This window comes from Pan troglodytes, chromosome 7 (assembly GCF_028858775.2).
Source record: "Pan troglodytes isolate AG18354 chromosome 7, NHGRI_mPanTro3-v2.0_pri, whole genome shotgun sequence".
NCBI lineage: Eukaryota > Metazoa > Chordata > Mammalia > Primates > Hominidae > Pan > Pan troglodytes.
The window spans coordinates 22526188-22539508 of NC_072405.2; the positions used below are offsets into that span (position 1 = coordinate 22526188).

General features: G+C 35.2%; 1 protein-coding gene across 1 annotated transcript in view; it reads right to left on the bottom strand.

Moving 5' to 3' along the window:
* Positions 1–13321, bottom strand: part of SGCZ (sarcoglycan zeta) — a 1171086-nt gene that overhangs the window by 148020 nt on the left and 1009745 nt on the right. The window contains exon 4 of the mRNA XM_054656572.2: positions 1702–1789. Within this exon, the coding sequence (XP_054512547.2) occupies positions 1702–1789 (88 nt within the window). The remainder of the gene's footprint in view (positions 1–1701; positions 1790–13321) is intronic.

The following is a 13321-nucleotide window of genomic DNA, read 5'->3' on the forward strand; positions in this document are numbered from 1 at the left end:
GGACAGGATGATCTCGATTTCTTGACCTCATCATCCGCCCGCCTTGGCCTCCCAAAGCGCTGGGATTACAGGCATGAGCTCCTGTGCCTGACCCTTAATCTACATTTTGACATTTCTACTAAGAACTTCTTTTTATATCAAGGACTGAATGCAAAAGGAAGTTCTATCTGGCTGAAGAGTTCTCAACTTTAAGAAAATTAGGACATGGAAAATCTACTAAGGTTAGGCCTGTTTCCATAGGCCTATAGTTTCTGCAGTTCCAACATAACAGGAATGAAACAGCATGAATATTTAAGTGGATGGTTCTTGCTTCTGAATCAGTTCTATATCCATACACATATCTCTTTTATTTAATCTTGAATCCATTTGCTAATAGCACCCCTCTATAACTGCTATATCTCTAATTATCACAAAATATTATCCAGTTGTAGCAATTAATAGATATGTAATGACAAACTTTTATGATGTAAAGCAAAGCAATTTTACAAATAAAACTATATTTTTAGAAAATTCATATATGCTAAAATGTTTCCTTTTTGGTTTCATCAAAACAAATATTTAAAAAAACACCTACAAATTAAGCACACAGAATCAAAATTCATGTTTCTAAAGCTCATATTTCAAATGTATTATTTTTGCATAATTTAATTAGAAATATTGGAAATATACATTTGCATTTAAAGATGATTAATTTCTCATTAAAATAAGAATACCTCAGTCCTCAAAATTGTAATTTACTTTTCTCTTTCTCTCTTTCTCATTCTCTCTCTCTCTATATATATATGTGTATGTAAGTATAGCTAGATACAGATAAACAGATATGTAATGTTTATGGTAAGTAATTTCTCTGCAGAACCAATACAGTGTTACAAAAATAATTCAGAATCTACATGCATATCAAAACTTTAAATTACAAATTACTTCTTATTTGCCTTCTTATAAAAATTGAGTCAAGGAATCACATCTTGTATTTTGATATAAACCTCCAAATTAAAATATTTATTTGCTATGGGAAAAAAATTAATACTTCACCATTAATTTATATTAACAACACATAAAGCCTATAAATCTTAAAATATAATTTCAAAATCAAATATGGAAGTAATTGATAAATGTTAATATTTATTATACTCATGCAATTTCTAATTTATATAAGCAGATACAATTTATTAGAAAATATTTCCCCTAGAAAAGGGATACACAGACCTAACGATGTTATCTCATGTTTCCTTAAGTTTATTTATTATAATTTAACATATGCTATGAAAATATTTCTTAGAAAAATGGTGCATTTCATAATTCAAGAGTAATGACCAGCAAAATAAATGTAATTCAATCTCAAAATAATACATTGGCAAGAGTAATAACTACTAAATAGAGGAAACATGACTAGCCTATGACACGTCAAATCATGTGCAAGAAAATTGGGCTGTAATGGAATGTTGAGTTATATATCAGGGAAATAACATACTTCCACTTTTCTCAATTAAAACAAGCACAGTAGGCCAGATGACCTCGATCGCTTGACCTCGTGATCTGCCCGCCTCAGCCTCCCAAAGTGCACTCCAGCCTGGTGACAGAGTGAGACTCTGTCTCAAAAAAACAAAAACAACAACAACAACAACAACAAGAACCAAAAACCAAAAACAACAACAAAAAAACCAAGCACAGCAGGAGCGATCTTTACCCCAAAACACTCACCTATGGTCAGCTGTCCGGTTAACTGCCCCATGTGATTTCTTGCATTCACTGTGACATTCCTGTCAGACTGTAAGACCAGCGGACTATCCTGGGAAACATGTATAAAATAAATAAATCAAATAGAAAATAGAAATATAGTCAAATTTACAAAAAATTATACTGCATCTGTTTGGATATTCTCAAAAATTTAATTTGTTTGCTCTATATTAGACAGTTAATTTAACGTCCCAATCATTGGAGGACAATGTACAAAACTGAGAGCCTCATAATAATTACTTGACAGAATATTTCATTTTCATAAGTGGGTACAAACTATCACATGCAAGCATTTCCAACCCTACTGATTGCTGCACATCAACGATGTAGTAACCCTTTTCCTTTTTCTCTCCCAGTGTCCTCTATGCCCGCCTGTGCAGATATTCCAGACGCTATCCCAATGGCAAAAGTCCCTTTTTAAGTTTAAGTTGCAACTTTCAGATCTCAGTTTAAATGCCACCTTCTCAAAATTGGCTCATCTAATCAGTGTAACTACAGAGTCTTTCAATCCTCAAATTCCCAATGTCCATTTAGTTTGTTTAAAGCACTTATCACAAAGTAATTTAATTTTACGTGTCTATCTGGGATTTTTTTGTTTGCTCATTTAATTTTGTCACAAAAGGAAAGATCCAGGGACAGGAACCATGACAGCTGTGTCTATGCAGTTACGTCACTATTACTAAGCATGCTGCTGAAGGAAATAATTTATGAAGTGTTGACTGAGTAGAAAAAAAAATCTTCAGAGTAAAATTGATTCTATAGTACCTCATTTTTCAATCTCATGGAAATGCTCTGTAAATCATACAAGGATTTCACAAGGAAGTATATAGAATATCTGATTTTTGTAAATTCTCCTTTAGGACATAAAACTCTGGTAACATGTTGACTTTTATCAGTAATTTAGCATTTAACAGTAAAATAGTTTATTGAAGGACAATAACACTGCCTTAACAGCTCACATATTAGGCTTCTGTCATACCTTCCTCAGACAAGTAACATCCAAATCCCTACATTCTCATTTTAATGATCTAAAACCTAAGTAGGGTGATCATTTACAAATCTCTATTAATTTATTCAATAAATATTCATTGCATACTCATTATGTACAATATAGTGTTCTAGAGGGGGGGACATTTCGGTGATCAAAAAATAGAATAAAACTTGCCCTCTTGGTGCTTGCATTGTGGATGCTGAAATACTATGAAAATCTCCTCCAATATCATCCTTACCATCTAGGCAGTATGTCACGTCTATGTCAATGTCAATATACAAGTGCTTTCATATGTAAGCTATATTAAAACTCTCAATATTAGGATTTGGAATTTGTGATTTGGAGATATATATGTATATATATATATATAAATTCATATAAAATTTTTATTTCGACAGATTTAAAAGAAAAAAAGTCTAGTTTTTTTTCCATAGGTGTAACTATCTACAGACATTTATCTCCTAAAAGATCTAAAATATTTAAAATTAATTACATCATCCTAATCAAGTGATATATCCAAATTCTGTTTAAAGTATAGTTCATGGACTAAAGATTGTTTGCAAACAGCTATCTTATACCCAGTAAGAATACTACTGTCTCTTGATAATGACATAAAGATGATGGTTCATACATGAACACACACACACACACACAAATTCTATTCAATCTTGGCAAAATTCAATGTAAGTATGTTAAAAAAGAGCTTTGAATTAAACACATTTGAATATTTGAATGTAAGAAACACGAAAAGTCTATGAAACATCTTGCAGTTCAAAAAATTGTGAAAAAACTATAGGTCAAAATTATGTTCACTTTCTCTCAATATTTGTTTTTTTATTTTTTATTTTTTATTTATTTATTTATTTATTTTTTTAATTATACTTTAAGTTTTAGGGTACATGTCCACATTGTGCAGGTTAGTTACATATGTATACATGTGCCATGCTGGTGCGCTGCACCCACTAACTCATCATCTAGCATTAGGTATATCTCCCAATGCTATCCCTCCCCCCTCCCCACTCCCCACCACAGTCCCCAGAGTATGATATTCCCCTTCCTGTGTCCATGTGATCTCATTGTTCAATTCCCACCTATGAGTGAGAATATGCGGTGTTTGGTTTTTTGTTCTTGCGATAGTTTACTGAGAATGATGGTTTCCAATTTCATCCATGTCCCTACAAAGGACATGAACTCATCCTTTTTTATGGTTGCATAGTATTCCATGGTGTATATGTGCCACATTTTCTTAATCCAGTCTATCATTGTTGGACATTTGGGTTGGTTCCAAGTCTTTGCTATTGTGAATAATGCCGCAATAAACATATTTGTGCATGTGTCTTTATAGCAGCATGATTTATAGTCATTTGGGTATATACCCAGTAATGGGATGGCTGGGTCAAATGGTATTTCTAGTTCTAGAGCCCTGAGGAATCGCCACACTGACTTCCACAAGGGTTGAACTAGTTTACAGTCCCACCAACAGTGTAAAAGTGTTCCTATTTCTCCACATCCTCTCCAGCACCTGTTGTTTCCTGACTTTTTAATGATTGCCTTTCTAACTGGTGTGAGATGATATCTCATAGTGGTTTTGATTTGCATTGAGATCTCTCAATATTTGTATGACATAGCATACATGAGTTTGGTTTAGAGTTTTAAAATATATGACACTATATGTTTTTATTTGAGTTACTAGACATATTAAACATAAGCTTCTTATGTGAACAATAGAGTAAAACAGCATAAGCATTTGTATATATAATTTATAGACTACGTAAGTATATTATAAGAATTATTGCCTTATTACACATGTTAAAATGGAATAATTAGGTTGAGAAGGCAATGGATAGTTTACTTAATTTAAAAGAGAAATAGACTTGTTAGAATTGAAAGTTTAGTCCGGGCGTGGTGGCTGACACCTGCAATCTCGGCAGTTTGGAAGGCTGAGGTGGGAGGATCACCTGAGGCCAGGAGTTTGAAACCAGCCTGGCCAACATGGCAAAACCCCATCTCTACTAAAAATACGAAAAATTAGCCAGGCATGGTGGTGGGCTCTTGTAATCCCAGCTACTTGGGAGGCTGAGGCAGGAGAATCACTTGAAGCTGGGAGGTGGAGGATTCAGTGAGCCCAGATTGCACCACTGCACTCCAGCCTGAGTGATAGAGTGAAACTCTGTGTCAAAAAAAAAAAAAAAGAACTGAAAGTTTAAAAGTTTTATCATTCCGCATCTTTGTTTGCAACACAGCAATCTCCTTTTACTCTAACCGCAGAGAATTTGTTGAAGTTCTGTCTCTAGCGCTCTTCCCTTCTTTTCATATAATTCTCCTAATTTTTTGTCAGAATTAAAATTTTATATCTAGATTAAAATTTCACTGTGATAGCACCAATAATCTTTTTACTTAGTACCATAAACGTGTAGCTCTCAGAGGTAGTGAGTTATTCTCTATGCTGTGTTCCTATGAACATCAATATAGTATTAAGCTATACTTATTTATTATAATGTGATCAAGTGATCTGAACCAAAACCAAGTATCCATTTTTGATAAATGAAATTTGATGCCTGTAGGATCATCACTTCCATCCACAAGTCACATAATCATTTCTGTATTTTATATCAATACCATATCTTTGTGGATTAGACCCATTGCTCATGCATTTGAGGTTTAACACATGACTTTTTACACACCATCCACTCAGTACTAATTAAAACACACGTATGTGATAAAAATACGTATAATGATGAAAAATCTTTCAGTCATTTAAGGGAGATACAATCCTAAGCAATTCATAAATCTGATCCCAAATATATGTTTAGGTTAGAATCAGCACCAACATACCACCTCTTAACAACAAAAAAAGAAAGACATTTAAGAAATGTTTTCCCTAAAGAAATGAATGCTCCTTAAGTTTTATGTCTTTTTTCTTGTGTTTGTTTCTCCAAAGGTCTCTGTATGAGAAAATGAGAAAATAACTGATACTAATATTTTACTCCATTCCACTGTCTGATTTATAGCCTTTATATTATACTTGTGTGTTCCAAAATTTGAAAGCGAATATGTGGTTTAAGATATTTAAATAGACATAGTAGTACTCTCTTATAGTTTATTCTTGCTGAGAAGATAAAGGAGAGAAATCTATTTTGGTGATATTTTCTCATGGATTAGTAATCAGATATTTAAGTTATGTAAAAGTAAGAAAGTAGTTAATATATAGCATGATATACTACTATAAAGATATAATATTTATATATAGCATGATAAGCTAGTATAAATATATAAATAATATATAATAATATATCCTATATATAATATATAGCATCTACATAAAACAATATATATAATATATAGCATGATATACTAACATAAATATCTTTTTTTTTTGGAAAAAGAAAATCTTTATCTTCTGATGTAGTTATTTTTCCTTCAAGCCAATAAGTCTCCTATAACAGAAATAAGGTATCTCGTGGTTTTCCGAAGCTGACCTGAACTTGCCTCTAGCTCTAGAGGACATATCCGCCTTCTTATGTCACTCTTTAGACAAAGCAGATAGGTGATCCAGTGAGAAAGGCAACGAGACTGTTAAGTGGGCCTGAGAGGTTCTGCTTACAATTCTGTTACACACATGTTCTTCATGCCAAGGGCATGGCTGCAATTTTCTAACTGTTAGATAAAAATAATGAAATATGTTCTTCTCATTTTAATATTTGTTTCTGATAGGCTATGCATATGACCAATGGAAAAATGATTTTTTCTTTTTATTTCTATTGCCTTCACTTTATTTATAACAAATATTTACTCAGTGCTTGTAATATATTCAGCACTCTGCCAACCACTGGATACAAAAGAGAAAGAAAGGAGACAGACTTCTTTATTTTCTGGAGTTCCCAATCTGGTAGCCAGACAGACAATAAACCAGATAATTAACAATCATACAAACAGAGAATATTAACAGTAACAGGCTGGTGTGACAGATATTTCCTTAAAAAAGCATTAGTAATATTGTTGAGAAGATATGGGTGTTTCAGGTAAGGATTTAGCTTCTGATGCTCATTCTCTCCAGTTTAACTATTACATTAAGTCGTAGTGAAATAGCAGTGGTACAAACAGCAACCAACACTTACTGGCCCTTAATCAGTGCCAGACACTGCTCTAAATACTTTACATATATGAGATCATCCAGTTATGAAGCTTACAACAAAACCATCCACGAAGGGTCAAGATAATAACATGATTGTAAGACAGACAGGGGACCCTGACCATGTGAGTTCAAGCCCAAAGGCTGCCAAATGCTGACTTCCAAGTTACTCCACATTTCTGCATCACAGTCTCTTCATCTGTAAAATAGGGGTCATAGTACATAATTTATGTGCTTGTTATAAGGATTAAATGAGACAACATATGCAAAATGCACACATCAGAGCCTCACTCTGTTGACGGCAATGTGTGCTTTTATGATTTATTCCTCATTTTAACTATAGTATTTTACTACTAATAATACTGGATACCATCACTCTTGTTTCACAAATAAGTGTAGTACAAAAAGATTAAGTCACTGCCTTCAAATGACACAGCTAAAAAAGGTAACAAGCCATGTTGGAACTCCATAATTTTGTTTCAAATATGCCCTGTCTACCACGAGGAAGTACTGTGTTTCTTGGGGCTCATCTAATTCTAGATTTTCTGAAATGTCAAACCAATATAAAAAAAATAAGAAACTGAATTGAACAAAACATACTTTAAAATTTCTTTAAGCATTTTGGTCTCTAAAAGAAACATCTTATACTCACACACACAAACACATAAAGCTTAAAGTGTAAGATATGACCTCTACTTTGCTGCTATCATCCAGGTTTTGGTAGCATGACCTTGTTCGTCTTATTTTGTCTCCTCAGATTCCAAACGAGGAGGGTATGTTATAAACTGTCATCTGCCTACACATTTTAGAAAGTATTGCCTATGCAAATCTCCCTACTTGGTATTCTGAAAGAACATCACTAGTGACCTATTTTGTTCAGTGTAGATGATGTGAATTTGGTATTTTGTTACCGAAGTTTGTATAGTTTAGAAGATAAATTTTCTTCTCAGGGATGGAAATATAGAATTTGCCAACAAATCTACCTTATCCTCAGTTCCTCTAATCTTCCTAAATATTCAATCAGCTGTGTCAGAAATATTTCTTGAATGCATCTTTTCCTGTTTTTCCATGACTACTTCTCTAACAGATTTAAAACTAACATCGCAACAACCACTCGATTTTTCATATCCAGTGTTACTTAAAAATACTTTTAAAACATATTGGCATACTTGAATGAAAAGAAAACAAAACACTGATTGATTCCTAACTCTCAGCTTGAAACAAATTTATGTTCATAACATGTAAGGTTCTTCACAATGTGACCCAATTCTACTTTTCTATCTCTACTTCACCTCACTTCCGTCATTTAAGAGTAAGCCAGATTTCCCATGTTTGTCAACTACATACCACTTATATTTATTTTCACCTTCAGTTTCCCAGCCCTGAAATTCTTATCCGTGTCTCTTTATCAGGAAAAAGTATAGACATTTTTCCAGTCCAAGTCTAAGTCCTGTCCTCTGTGAAGCCTTTCTACTCCTCCAGAGTTAAAATTCACCTCCCACCCTTCAGTTCCTCAGTCAGTGTTGACATCTATCACAGTACTCGTTGTAGGCTTTTTGACTTACTTTGCTTTAATCATTCATGTGATTTGTAACCTTCATTTAACTGAACTGTCCTGAAAACATAGTATGCTGTCAATTACTTTTTCTCATACAGACTTTTAAAAGTATAGTTTGTGTCACGCTTGACACATAGTTTATGTTCAATAAATGCATGTTGAGTGAATGAACTGAACTGAGCACATTACAAGATCCAGGCTACATGGGTTTAAGTGGATTTGTGTTCAGATCACACCAAATTTAGGAAGCCATTACTCCCCTTCTTTTCTTCCTTCTTCCTCCTCCTCTTCCTTCTTCCTCCTTCTCTTCCTTCTTCCTCCTCCTTCTCTTCCTTCTTCCTCCTCCTCTTCCTTCTTCCTCCTCCTTCTCTTCCTTCTTCCTCCTCCTTCTCTTCCTTCTTCCTCCTCCTTCTCTTCCTTCTTCCTCTTCCTCATTCTTCTTCTTTTTCTTCCCTAGAGCAAGGTTGGTAAAAATTCATTTCCGTGAAACAAGTCATATCAAATTATTATTTAATGGTTATTCATCAACCCTGTGCCCAAGGCAGCTATGTCATTCCTTTCCTTAATATTTGACCCACTGAAGCTGCAAAACAAGTGTTTATTTTATTCCTTGAAATAAAAAGTACCAGTACCATGCTGTTTTGGTTACTGTAGCCTTGTAGTACAGTTTGAAGTCAGGTAGCATGATGCCTCCAGCTTTGTTCTTTTGGCTTAGAATTGACTTGGCGATGCGGGCTCTTTTTTGGTTCCATATGAACTTTAAAGTAGTTTTTTCCAATTCTGTGAATAAAGGCATTGGTAGCTTGATGGGGATGGCATAGAATCTATAAATTACCTTGGGCAGTATGGTCATTTTCACGATATTGACTCTTCCTACCCATGAGCATGGAATGTTCTTCCATTTGTTTCTATCCTCTTTTATTTCATTGATCAGTGGTTTGTAGTTCTCCTTGAAGAGGTCCTTCAAGTCCCATGTAAGTTGGATTCCTAGGTATTTTATTCTCTTTGAAGCAATTGTGAATGGGAGTTCACTCATGATGTGGCTCTCTGTTTGTCTGTTATTGGTGTATAAGAATGCTTGTGATTTTTGTACATTGATTTTGTATCCTGAGACTTTGCTGAAGTTGCTTATCAGCTTAAGGAGATTTTGGGCTGAGACAATGGGGTTTTCTAGGTATACAATCATGTCATCTGCAAACTGGGACAATTTGACTTCCTCTTTTCCTAATTGAATACCCTTTATTTCCTTCTCCTGCCTAATTGCCCTGGCCAGAACTTCCAACAGTATGTTGAATCTGAGTGGTGAGAGAGGGCATCCCTGTCTTGTGGCAGTTTTCAAAGGGAATGCTTCCAGTTTTTGCCCATTCAGTATGATATTGACTGTGGGTTTGGTACCAAAACAGAGATATAGATCAATGGAACAGAACAGAGCCCTCAGAAATAACGCTGCATATCTACAACTATCTGATCTTTGACAAACCTGACAAAAACAAGCAATGGGGAAAGGATTCCCTATTTAATAAATGGTGCTGGGAAAACTGGCTAGCCATATGTAGAAAGCTGAAACTGGATCCCTTCCTTACACCTTAGACAACAATTCATTCAAGGTGGATTAAAGACTTAAACGTTAGATCTAAAACCATAAAAACCCTAGAAGAAAACCTAGGCATTACCATTCAGGACATAGACATTGGCAAGGACTTCATGTCTAAAACACCAAAAGCAATGGCAACAAAAGCCAAAATTGACAAATGGGATCTAATTAAACTAAAGAGCTTCTGCACAGCAAAAGAAACTACCATCAGAGTGAACAGGCAATACACAAAACGGGAGAAAATTTTCGCAACCTACTCATCTGACAAAGGGCTAATATCCAGAATCAACAATGAAGTCAAACAAATTTACAAGAAAAAAACAAACAACCCCATCAAAAAGTGGGTGAAGGACATGAACAGACACTTCTCAAAAGAAGACATTTATGCAGCCAAAACACACATGAAAAAATGCTCACCATCACTGGCTATCAGAGAAATGCAAATCAAAACCACCATGAGATACCATCTCACACCAGTTAGAATGGCAATCATTAAAAAGTCAGGAAGCAACAGGTGCTGGAGAGGATGTGGAGAAATAGGTACACTTTTACACTGTTGGTGGGATTGTAAACTAGTTCAACCATTGTGGAAGTCAGTGTGGCTATTCCTCAGGGATCTAGAACTAGAAATACCATTTGACCCAGCCATCCCATTACTGGGTATATACCCAAAGGATTAGAAATCATGCTGCTATAAAGACACGTGCACACGTATGTTTATTGTGGCTGTATTCACAATAGCAAAGACTTGGAACCAAACCAAATGTCCAACAATGATAGACTGGATTAAGAAAATGTGGCACATATACACCATGGAATACTATGCAGCCATAAAAATGATGAGTTCATGTCCTTTGTAGGGACACGGATGAAATTGGAAATCATCATTCTCAGTAAACTATCGCAAGGACAAAAAACCAATCACTGCATGTTCTCACTCATAGGTGGGAATTGAATAATGAGAACATATGGACACAGGAAAGGGAACATGACACTCTGGGGACTGTTGTGGGGTGGGGGGAGCGGGGAGGGATAGCATTAGGAGATATACCTAATGCTAAATGACGAGTTAATGGGTGCAGCACACCAGCATGGCACATGTATACATATGTAACTAACCTGCACATTGTGTACATGTACCCTAAAACTTAAAGTATAATAAGAAAAAAAAAAAAGAAATAAAAAGTAAAAGCTGGGCATGGTGGCTGAAGCCTGTAATCCCAGCACTTTGGGAGGCCGAGGCGGGCAGATCACGGGGTCAGGAGATCAAGACCATCCTGGCTAACACGGTGAAACTCCATCTCTACTAAAAATACAATAAGAAATTAGCCAGTCATAGTGGCGGGCGCCTGTAGTCCCAGCTACTCGGGAGGCTGAGGCAGTAGAATGGCATGAACCCGGGAGGCAGAGCTTGCAGTGAGCCGAGATCGCGCCACTGCACTCCAGCCTGGGCGACAGAATGAGACTCCATCTCAAAAAACAAAGAAACAAAAAAAAGTAAAATTTTTATATTTGAAATTCATTTCCTTCAGAATGCAAATCATCTAATTATTGAAATTTTTATTTTAAAGTAAGAAGTGCTTATTATGAAAATAAACTTATCTAGAGCTGTTTACCTGACTTCCTCGAATTCTGCACTCACATTTTAACTTGAATGTGAAGTAATGCAGAAGCGAGATATTATCTATGTATCAATCAACTTTATGCATTTCTACTCTGATACTTTTATTGAGAATTTCCCCATTTGGTTTAGTCACTGTTATGAATTAGCTAGTCATGGGGGCCACTGCTAGGAATCTCTTCTGAGAATGCTCTATGATTTTGCATTGTCCTTCTGGCTCCTGTCCACCTCTTTAAAGCTATACAGTAATCAGAGTAGTCTCCATCCTGAAGCTCTCTTTCTCCCAACCGATAATACGGATGGTATTGATGAATATGTATCCAGAATGATGCTGCAGGGAGCAGTTTTACACATGACAGTCCATTTACAGGGAATCTGGGGTAATCTATCACTTCCTGTATCAGTCAAAAACCTCCAACTCCACCTTTAGCCATGGGTGGGCTTAGGAAACAAATGCTTCTAGACTCATTATCCTAAAAGGGAATAGTACTATCTCTACCTAAAGTAACAAAGATCCACATAAATCAGACACTGCTGTTGCTTTAGTCAGATGAAAAGATGCTTCTTCTTTTCCTCTTAGGCAACATTTGCAGCAACTAGGAGATATCCTCCTCTTAGCACTTCTAGGTTGGGTTGCCACTTTTCCACTCCAGCTGCCTCTTCAGTTGTTCTTGAGGGTAATGTTGCCCTCACACCAGCCCCAGGGTTCCAACCCTATCGACTGTGAGTGCTACTGTCTGTCCAATCAGTATGTTCACTATGGGAGCATGATTGAGGTAGACCTCAATTGATGAGGTCAAAGAGACTGCATGTTGACTAAGTAGAATTTAGACATTGTGACTTATTTTGGCGAGCAGAAAGAAATGTAGAGCATATGTGAAAATTTACTTTATATAGAAAAATAGACAATCTGCAGATTTAAAGCAAACGACTAAGGTAAAGCAGTAATTTTCCACCAACGGATGAATGGTTTAGCCAATTTGTATGTCCAAAGAAATCAAATTTTAATGGAATTAGATATTTTAAATCACTTATTTTTATGGATCGAGGAAATTATTAAATTTTCTAGAATTCTAGAATGGAACTACCCAGTGGTGAGCTGGTAGATTTTTCAAACCAAGCACTGTACAAACATTTTTCCCACTTCTCTTCTAATAGAATGATAGTTCATTTCTGTAGTATTGCACGCTTATGGCTTGGAAAAAAAACAAGTGATGAGTTATGTAAAAAGCTTGTGAAACTTTTGAAACTATTGGCTACCATGATCTTAATTTATTAACTACCTATCATGATGATGGTGATGACGACGCTAATGATGATAATGTGCGTGTGTAGAGAGTATCCCAGATGTGTATTTGTATATGATACACAGTTCATGTTATATGAGTATCATGAATGATGAAAACTAGAAAGTAAGTAGGGAACTAAGCCTCTATTAAACTGGTTTTCTTTTATCTTGGTGGGAATTGGTACTGTAAAAAGAATAAGAAGACTCTGTATTCTAAACTTTTTAAAGGACATCATATTTAAATAAGAAATTAATCTTTATCAAATAAGTTGGACATGTTTTCCAATAAATCTCTAACTTGAAGGAGGATAAAGAAACGGAGAGCTTAAGAGAAAAAATTGCCTTTGAGATTATTTTCCACAGATATATTTTCATTTATGATAATTACATTTGTACTAGT